At 37.5% G+C, this 10835-nt stretch overlaps 1 protein-coding gene across 4 annotated transcripts; it reads right to left on the reverse strand.

Moving 5' to 3' along the window:
• Positions 1-1748: 1748 nt before the first annotated feature.
• LOC145583391 (uncharacterized) lies at positions 1749-9650 on the reverse strand. 4 transcript variants are annotated; one of them, XR_014100121.1, is made up of 10 exons: positions 9525-9650; positions 8593-9132; positions 7351-7791; positions 6250-6757; positions 4392-5818; positions 3555-4041; positions 2952-3033; positions 2540-2684; positions 2030-2135; positions 1749-1919 (listed from the first exon to the last, which is right to left on the reverse strand). XR_014100121.1 is itself a non-coding variant. In XM_081640634.1 (6 exons), exons 2-6 carry the CDS (start codon positions 9116-9118, stop codon positions 4028-4030), a joined length of 2913 nt encoding a protein of 970 aa, XP_081496760.1. In that variant the 5' UTR covers positions 9119-9132; positions 9525-9650; the 3' UTR covers positions 3480-4027. The 4 variants fall into 4 exon arrangements, 2 of the variants coding, with proteins under 2 accessions (XP_081496760.1, XP_081496759.1); XR_014100120.1 differs by having other exon boundaries at positions 2030-2684; XM_081640634.1 differs by lacking the exons at positions 1749-1919; positions 2030-2135; positions 2540-2684; positions 2952-3033 and having other exon boundaries at positions 3480-4041; positions 4392-5815.
• Positions 9651-10835: the final 1185 nt, after the last annotated feature.

The raw sequence follows: 10835 nt of genomic DNA on the forward strand, positions 1-10835 counted from the left end.
TCGGAACACTTTCAAGTCGAGTCATTCTCGGGTTTAAGTTGGGTTCGGTTCAAGTCAATAATTTGCGGGTTAGAATCAGATCGGGTCATTCTCGGGTTTGAGTCGGGTTATGTTCAAATTAATAATTTGCGGGTTATAATAAGGTTGGAACACTTTCAAGTCGGGTCATTCTCGGGTTTAAGTTGGGTTCGGTTCAAGTCAATAATTTGCGGGTTATAATCAGGTTGGGTCATTTCCAAGTCGGGTCATTCTCGGATTCAAGTCGGGTTATATTCAAGTCAATAATTTGCAGGTTACAATGAGGTGGGGTCATTTCCAAGTCAGGTCATATTCGAGTTCAACTAACTATAAATAGATAATTATCATTTTTATCAAGCTAATTATTTCCTTTGACTATAATATATATGGCAATATACTAGGGAACTATAGTTTATAATTTAGGAAGATAATTATCTCCTTTGACCATACAACAAATATATAATATATTTAACTCTTAAATTTGAGGATGATCCTCCTTTCTTTTGTTGGCCTGGACCGACTTGGTCTCCCTAGACAAAATGCTTTGATCGACAATAATAAGGTGGTCTAAATTGCATTTAAGGTGATTTGAAATCGGGTCAGGAACAATTTGGGTTGAATTTAGGTCGGGTCAATAACAAGTCGTGTTGATTTCGAGTCAGGCTAGTAACAGATCGGGTTAAGTTATTGGGTCGGGTTAGTAATAGGTTTGGTAAAATTCGGGTCGGGTCAATAAAAAGTCGGGTTGAATTTGAGTCAGATTAATAACAAGTCGAGTTGATTTTGGGTCGGGTTTGTAACAGGTTGGGTTAAATTTGGATCGGGTTAGGAACGGGTCGGGTTGAATTCAGGTCAGGTTAGTAACAAGTCGGGTTAAATTCAGGTTTTGACGGGTTAAAACGGTTTTGGATCATTTCGGTTCAAGTCGGGTTCAGTTCAAGTCAATAATTTACGGGTTACATTCGGGTCGGGTCATCTCTAGGTCAGTTCATGTTCAGGTTCGGGTCTCACATACTCGGATCAACTTGGGTCTAGGGTTGGTTTCAGGTCGAGTCAGGTCGGGTTTGGGTCACCATTTTTTCAGGTTCAGATGGGTCGGTTAATAATCGGATTTGAGTCGATATTTCGGATCGGGTCAACTTTTGACAGCTCTATAAACAAGACAACAAAGATTAACCGTGGATCCCCGTAGACGGCCACAAAGCTTATATACTTTTTGAGCCCCCTCACGCTGTAGATTCTATTTAAATATCGTGCACCTCGTGGTAGATTGATCATGAAGTACTTAAGTTGTCCTAAAATAGACAAACATTTTAAAAAATCGGATGCACAATAAATATTGTACAACCACTTTAAAGTTACCTTAAAATGCTCAAAAATTACTCTATGATGAATAAAAGTTACCCTGATATATAAAAGTTATTTAGCTTTAAGGATAAAGTTACCCTAAATTCAACAAAAGTGACCCTCGATGTACTGCATATTGGATGTATACAAAAGTTTTACTAATATAAGTAGTGTCCATATTTAGGAGGTAAGACTTGTAAGAGTATTAAACTGTGTTGTTCTGACATTTGAATTTAGTGGAATTGGAAACAATGACAGTCTTGAGTTGTAAAGATTGTACTCAATCAATAGCAGCAATAGAGAACATTCTGTATTAGTTAGAAAGTAAAAAGATCCGCAATCATCTTTCTGTTCTGTACTAAACTTATGTCTTATGTAGGAAATAATGCAAAGAAATAAAGATTTTTTAATTTTTAATGATTAATATATATAAAATAATTAGCAAAGATTTCGGAATGTAATTACCCCCCTACCCCAACAAAAGAGGAAAAAAAAAAGTCGAAAATATGATAATAAAGGGCCACATGCTTGTGCGTCCAATCACTCTGCTCGACCTAGTATAAATGACAGAAAACACAAGAAACGGGAGAAGAAGGGGAAATTAGGGCAGAGGGATCTCAACAAATAAAGAGGTGGGAAAAAACATAGAAAATGAAGATGGTACCATAACAGATCCATAAAAGACTTGAGTAAGAAAATGAAGCAGCAAAAACAGCCGCACTTGTACATGCTTGAGACGGGATTACCAATTGAAGCAAATTTCCATGAACCTTAAGATCAAAAGGCAGGTTAGGGAAGCAATTTTCTTCTAATTACCAGGCAATTTATAAGCTACTTGTGTTATAAGTTTGTCAGATGTATCATCTCGCATACTAATATCTACATATTCTAGATAACCAACATTGGTCCAGGAATTGCTACTCATTTCACACCTTTAACAAACCAGGAAACAATCACATCAGCTATAATTGAGCCCTGTACACCAATTCATACAAGAGAGCGTTTGACACCCTACTTGTCAATTGACAAACAGAGAAACTTGAATGAGCCGCACTAAAGTTATTCCCATGAAAACTTCCACAAACATAATCATATTGGACATAAGACTTGCCAATATGAACAAAAAGACCGACTACACCTGCCAGATCAATTCAGAGACTCGGCAGAAAATTACCTGAAGTTAACTAGTGTTAACAGTGAAACATACAGTCTACCAGCCAGGCCACTTTGCTTTGCTTGACAAATTCCATTTTTCATGCTTTCACTCAGCACCATCTACTTCTGCTTGAACTTAGTAGCTTAGCTAATGGAAGAAGTTTCTGGAAAATGGAGAGCAAGGGGGAAAAAAAAAAGACCAAAGGGGAAAATATTTTTTTTTTAAAAAAAAAAAAAAAAAATCGAAAAGAAAAAAAGAAAGAAAAAGAAGTAAGGCAAAAGGTATTGGCATAAGCCAAGCACTGGTGAACTTAAAAGCAAGAAATACGGCTATAAACCTTCATATATAGAGCAAATATCTATAGATAAGCATTCTTCGACAACACCTGTCAACCCCTTAATACAAAAAAGACCTTCCCTTGACGGCATACCTCAGATAAAATTCACAGAACATGTCCTTCCAAATTTCACTTGGAAAAGTTCTAACTGAAGCCTCCATTGTGAAGTCAGCACCTGTGCATCAAAAGTAACAGACCCAGCACCCGGGAGAAAAGGGGGGAAAAAAAGTAAAAAAAAAAAAAAAAAAAAAAAAAAAACAGAGAGAGAAAAGACCTAAGATCAGTGACACTACAAGGAGAGGTTCAATGATCACCCATCATAGACACATAATAAAAAAAAAAAATAAAAAAAAGAAAACCCCAAAAATAAAAACAAACTAAACAAAACTCAAAACAGACTATTTAACATTTTGACCTGAAAACGCATAATGGAAAGAAATCTAAAAGCTGCCATCCAGATAGCAGTCTATATCACACTTTCTCCCCTCCCCCCCTCCTCTTGACATAATTAAATTGAAACACAATAGTCCACCAGAGAACCCCAGCATTTCTCTATCATGCAAAATCTTACCAAAGACATGAACAACAAAACATTTCAGATTATTTTAGGATAAACTCAGATTAAAAAGACATGATTGTCCTCAATTAATACTGCATAAAATTCGTTTCTGCTTTAGCAAGAGAAAGTTAACATACACTTTTATATCAAAGAACCTTGCTACTAACACTGGACGTTGACATTGCATAAAGGAAGATAAAAAGGCTTGACAAGTCACCAACAAAGAAACCATTGCTCTCTTTCACCTCCATCATACCTGCAAAAAAAGAGGCAGCAAGGCCAATTTGTGTAAAGAACAATATCATCAGAAACCTCTGGGCACTGAAACAAAATATAAGCAAGCCACTGCTCATCCGCAAGTTCAGAATTCAAACAAATTGATCCTTCACTGCCATGTGAAGAAATTTGAAGAAAGATGTGATCCTCAAGCTTCAGAACCATTTTCCTAATATTAATACAGCTTGTAGCTTAGGTCAGCAGCCCCACATGAATATCTCTCCAAGGCAGTAGATTTTTACTGTTCGTAATGCTTATCATCAACATTAACCTCAACTCAGCCATGAGTAACACCAGTTAAAGAATTTGAATGAGCTGATTATTGACTAGCATCTCAATTATCACCACCTGTAAATACATAAAATTTAATATTTTTTTTAGCAAAAACGCAAATTTAATAAAACTTGAGACATAGAGCATAAATTTTTGAATTTTGATGTATATTTTACCACGTGCATCAGCAATTATCAGCCAAATTACAAAAGCAGCGGTATCTAAAACATTAGATAACTGTATGCCAAAGCCCTGTAGGCTCCCCTCCCCACCACAAAATAAGAAAGAGGAAAGAAAAAATAATAATAATAATAATAAAATAAAAATAAATTAATTAATTATTTTTTTTTTTTAAAAAAGGATAAAACAGGGATGTAGACATGCAGAGGAATGAAAAAAGGAAAAATATAAAAACTAAATTTCACCTTCTCGCACAAAAGAGTAATCAGGCTCAGCGCCAATGTTGTTATTTTCAGCAAAGGTTTCTGGATCACAATTAGACTGGCTCTTAGAGTTTTCCGCAACATCAGATCTATCGGATTCGCTTTCATAAAATGCAGCTTTAATTGACTTGCTTTTATCACATTCAGATCTTTCACTCTCAGTGATAGAGGGATTCTTTCCAGAACAGTTGCTTAAGGAAGTTCCATCCCTGAGGCCAGTTGAATTCCTGGAACTCTTTTCGTTGTCGTCTTTTACATACTTTCTGCTATTGTGGTCTAGTTTATCATTAATGCTTCCACTATTTTTCCTTTTCTCTTTGCCTTCAGGAGACTTTGATCTCGATCGTCTTTTATGCTTATCCTTCAATTTGTCCTCTCTATGCCGAGAGGACTTGCTGCCTGTATGGGATTCGTGTTCTGCAGATAATGATCTGGAACGCCTCCTATCACGATGCTTCCGTTTTTCTTTCCTGCCTTCATCCTTTATTCCCTTATGCTCAACATCATCTCTAATAGATTTGGATGTTGAGTGCCTGGAAATCCTAGAATTATTCTCATCCACTGATTGAGAGGATGTCTTCTTGTAAACTTCTTTGACATTAGAAGTGGATCTAATACCTTCCCCAGATTTTGATTCTTCTTTTTCATCAACAGGCTCACCTTCTTTCACCTTCGAATGATCCTTAGTGTCCACTGATCTTGATCTTGATTTTGAGCGCTTTCTATGAGTTGTTAAGTTCTCATCTGAACTTTGGGGGGACAACTTTCCACTCTTATCATGCTTATTTTCAGATGATGCAGACCTAGGACGCCTCCTACCACAATACTTTGCCTTCTCCTTGCCTTCATCAATTCTCTTACCCGACTTGTGCCTATCCTCTACAGATTTAGACCTAGATCGCCGACGCTGCTTCAACTTTCTGTCCGCATCATTAGCGGGGGAAGATCTACCTCCTCGGTGAAGTCCTGGTGATTTGGAGCGGTGACCAGAACTCCTACGATGTCGAGGTTTTGGTGAATCTGAACGGTCTCGATACGATCTCCTCCCTCGAGGACTAGGACTCCTACTCTTATTCCTTTTGTAATCAGACACATGATAATCACGTGATCCTTTTGAATCTCTCCTTCCAGATCTATCACTAACATCTCTATATGACCGCCTATCATATTCATAGCCTGTATAGTGGCGATACCTTACTGGAGACCTGGATCTATGATCTCGAGAATGTCTTATCTGAGGAGAAAAAGAACGAGATCTATGGCGAGACCTTCGAGGAGACTTTGATCTCCGACCACGAAAATGGCGTGCAGGAGAGAAAGATCGAGATCTACGTCTTTTACCATAACTTATAGGTGACCGTGACCTTGACTTGGACTTAGACCTTGCAATAGAAGGTGATGGAGATCTGCTATAGAAAAAATCATTATAAGCAACAAAAGAAAAACTGTGGTACCAAACAGGCCAATGTTAACTTCTGTCATGTTCACTAAGTGTATGGCAAGAAAAATTTCCTTTCATCTACCAATTAACTTTAAAACAGCACATAATATACATGTTACATGACGCACAGCTAGAGCAAGAACAATCCCAACAGTATACAGATATAAGCACAAGATTCACGACAATAATAACACATATGCAAACAATCAGCCAAAGCACAACCATTCCCACAAATATCGGCACATGTCAAAAAAGAAATATTCCTGACAAACTGCATCGTCAACAATCCCCCAGGTTGTCATCTTCTACAGTTTTTTAGATGACATCTAATCATATCAGAGAAACCAGCAAGCACCAGGAAAAATAAACAAAACAGCATGAGTAACTCCCCAGTCATACCTAGATTTTTTCTCTGGCTCTTTTTCATCAATTACAAAACCATCAGCTCTCAGTTTCTTTGATATTTCTGCAGCTCTAGCTGATGCTAAATCTGTAGCAGACTTCACTGTAGCAGCACGGTTGGCTGCTTGCTGCGCGGTCATTGTCTGCTGCATCAGCAATGCTTGCTGAAACTGCATCTGCTGCATGGCTACTGCTTGCTGCATCATGATTGGCAAGGATGAAGCTGAAGAACCAGCAGGTTTCTGAGGAAGTGATTTTGCCATCTCAACATTCAAGGGGCGGCCACAAACATCCATGTTATTGAGAGCAAGCGCAGCCGTTGCCTCTTCAGGTTTTGTATACTCTATGTAAGCAAAGTGCTTTGAGTCAGTGATGGTGCAATCCACCACAGTACCACAAAAGGCAAAAAGTTGTTTCAGGTGTTCTGCTGTGAGAAGAGGATTGAGGTTGCTAATTTGGACAGTTTTCTTCAACACATCAGCTTTATTATCTGCCTCAGATGCACCTGCACATAGTTGCTAGTAACATCAGAAGGATTCCAATAGAAATATGTGATTGTATATAGATGTTTACTTTTGGGGGGTGTGGATGGACGTTGGGCTGGAGGAGAGGAGAAAAGATATTAAATTTGAGAATAGATGATAATTTACTCATTAAGCATTAGCATTGACAATTCATTTCTGATGTTGAGAATATAAACTACTTTATGTAGGCAAGAAATATTAGTATTTAGCACACTTATTTTGAGCAGATCACCAAGTTCTATTCACTAGCTTCTGACTGTTGTTTCAAAAGAAATTCTCGGGATTAATATACTGCTAGTATACAGTAAAGCCTAAAGAAAATAATGAGAAACATATATAAATGTTTTCTGACCTACTAGAGCACAAAAGTAAACATCTATATTTCTCAGATTTTTGCTCTTAACCATCATCCCTCAAAAAAAGGAAACTTATTTAAAAGGGGGGGGGGGGGGGGGGGGGGTATTAGTAGCAATGATATAAGTGAATATAATGACAATGATGATAGCAATATTCAAAGAAACACAATAGAGGGGGGGGGGGGGGGGGTCAGGGGAAAAGGGATAGAGTGCAGTACTGGAAGAATCTTTAGACAGCTTAGATTGAGCCTGTAGCTGAGCAGTATGGGCTTGAAGAGCCTGAGCAGCCATGATTGCTTGTGCTGCAGCCATTGCAGCAGCAGAAGGTGCCATTGGCACTTGGCTCATGGTTCCCATGGTAGAGGTTGCAGCTATTGCACTCATGAGCAAGTTGTGTGTGGGGTGGGTAAACTTGCAATCTGTTTTGAAGCACCGACCATTAAGAAATTCCCTACATACTTCCCCCAAGGAAGCTCCAATACCAGGCAAAATCACCCCACCGGAAGGGCCAGGTACAAGTCCAGGAATCATCCCAACCAGACCAGGAAATGCCCCTGAAACAGAACCAGCATAGTTTGGCATATTTGGCATATTAGCATTAACAAGGTTTGGATATGACACTGTTGGAGCCACACCAAGCAGTCCTCCATTCGAACTTCCTGTGAAACGTATGACACACACCATTCAGCAAGGGCATATATGGAGTACAGCAAATAGCTCATATCCAGTCCAAAAAAAGGAGTAAATATAGACACCCAAGTGACCTAACCAGTGCATTTAAAAAAAATCAGCTTGTAACATAGTAAAATTACTATCATTATAACACGAGCCCAATTATGAATAAAACAAAATAATATGCACATACAACAGTTGACCAGCAACGAGTAATTCTACACAATTGGCAGATCAATTTCAGCTGTCCCCTAAGAGAAAGCTCATATTTGGCCAACAAAAATCAGCAAAGTCAATGGCAAGAAAACAGTCATGCTGATGGGCTGTAATCAGACACCTCCCTTTGTCCCTCTTTGATCTTCCCACCCAACCGAAATTATAGATCTTCAGATGTGCGCAATGATATCAACAAAGATTTTAGTTAATTAAGTATATGATACAATGCACTGAGTTCATTAAATTTCAGTAAGACATTCCCCCACCCACCCATCCAACCCCCCCCCCCCCCAACTTGTAAAGTTTTCCAGGTGTACACTATTACGAGTCAATCAATCAATCAAAGCCTTAATCTCATAAGTGGGGTCGGCTAACAAAGAGCTTAGTTAATTACTAAGCATACACATTTCAATGCACTGTATTTATTACTTAAATTTCAGAGGGACATTGTTCCAATTTCCTATTCTTTAGCTGAAGAGATTGCACTCCATTTTGATTGCTTAATCTCACATTATCATCAACTAGAATCTCCGAGTTCAATAAAAATAAATGCAGAAAGGTGAAGAAATTACCTGCACTGAAAAATACAGGAAACGGGCTGCCCATGATAGGCCTCCCATTGCATTCCACATGGACCATATAATTTCCTCTCTTAGGGACAGCATAGGTAACCGTATACGTCCCATCACCCAGGTCCTTCACAATCCCGTCAATGTCTGAACCTCCGACCCCTACTCCCGGGGTAACCTTAACCTTAACCTGAGCATCCCCTTTAGGAATCTTTCTCCCATCTGAATCCTTGGTAATCAAATTAAACGTACACGGTGAGCCTGCCGACCCACCAGAAACTCCAGCACCAGCTGCAGTACACTTGGAAGGATCAACTGGCCCAATTGGCTTGTTTACGAGATCTTCCGCCTCGTCTTCACTGTCTGAAGATAAATCAAGAGCCTTAGGTTTGCTCTTGTCCACATCCTTAAAAGTAGCCTCAAAAGCCGCCTTGGCAGCCGCAGTTTTCTCCGCTTCGCTCTTCAGCTTAGCTTCCTCAGCCTGTCTCGCCCAAATTGGCCGAATAGCCACCGCATTCCGGTCAGCCATCAAACCCTAATTACCTACAATTCCCAGAAAATTAAAAAAATAAAATCCTAAAAAAAATAAAATCAATAGCCCCAATTATAGAATCAAAACCCTAGTTACCAAGAATTCCAAAAATTAAAATCGGCTAAGTAGAAAATTAAAGTTAACCCTGAATTAAAATTGCAAGCATGTAACTCATATTGCCGAATAACATAAATTCCATACCAATTAAAAAGAAAATAAATCAATAAGTCAAATTAGCCTCAACTGAAGATAAAATGCAGAAAATTAAGCATACAAAGATATTCAGTTAGCCCAATTTTTTAGCTCAATGTGTAAAAAAAAAAAAATATGGGAAATTGGTAAAGTTGAAAGATGAATACAATTGAAAGATTGAGAAGAGAGAAAATATTAAAAAGAAAAATACCAGGTTTTGAAGAAATACAGTCGATTGGGAGGGATGATAGAAAGCGAGAGAGATCTGCGAGAGCCAAGAGGCTATTTGATTTTTTTGGGGAGGGGGTGTTTAATTCTTTATGCGATTTACAGTCGATTAAAAAAAGTATATTTTTTTTCTAAGCTATATGCCTGTAAATTTGTCAAATTTCTAAATTGTGCTCATATTTTTTCAAAATTATAAATTGTGTCCTTCAACTTAAGATGTTTAATCAAATGTCTTAGATTCTCTGACGTTAATTTGACGGTAATGTTTTTGTAAAAAGATGAAAAGCAATAAGAAGCGAATGACAGCACATGGAGAACTTGACTTATCAATGGTTGCTTATAGAGAGAAGTATAAAAAGTAGATGAGAAAATGTAGAAAAAATATTTATCCCCTTGTATAGCTCTAACCCAATTTTAGTGTGAAATTTCTCTCTAAAAAGTGGGGTAATTAACAATTAATACAAGTATACAACCACTAACATTGGGTTAACGTCAATAAACATTTTTAGTTGGAGGGCAATTCTTAAAATTTTGAAAAAGCATGGGCAATTCTTAAAACTCAACAACTACGAGGGCAGAGCCGCATAGCAAAGGTTGAATTATTCACAAAAAATAGAAAGGTTGGATTATTTTGAGGAATTTTTTGTAAATTACCACCCAAAAATGTATCATGTATTGAAATAACCACCCATTTTTTTTTGAAATTAAAAATAGCCACCTATATTTTACAAAATATGTAGGTTTTACCACCCAACCTATAATCAGACCAGTTTTCCGAGCATGGGCCCAACATAACTGCTGTTTTTTTTATTTTTATAGAAGTTGTTTCTCGATTTATTTCCTCCCTTGTTCCACAAATACTCCCAAACTTAAAATTCTGCATTTTTTCCACAAATTTTACCAATTTTTACACCAGGTTTTGAAAATTGACAAGCGAATCCTTTGAAGAACGCACTTAAATTTTTTACACCAATTTGTACATCAAGGTAATTGAAGAACGCACTTAATTTTTATTTATTTTTTGGTTATTTTGCAATGTTTTATGAAGTAAAATTCAAGTTATACGATATTTGTTGTGTTGGAATGTGTTTTATTAGGAATTTAATTATGTAATCATTGTTTGATTTATTCAATTTGACTTGAATTGGAAATTAGGGTTCTTCATAATGAAATTGTGGGGCACATGCTCAAAAAACTGGCCGAAGTATACGTCGGGGTGATAAAACCTAAAATTTTGTAAAATATGGGTGGTTATTTTTAATTTCAACATAAATGGGTGGTTATTTAAACGCAT

Source organism: Chenopodium album, chromosome 15 (genome assembly GCF_948465745.1).
Source record: "Chenopodium album chromosome 15, dcCheAlbu1.1, whole genome shotgun sequence".
Lineage (NCBI taxonomy): Eukaryota > Viridiplantae > Streptophyta > Magnoliopsida > Caryophyllales > Amaranthaceae > Chenopodium > Chenopodium album.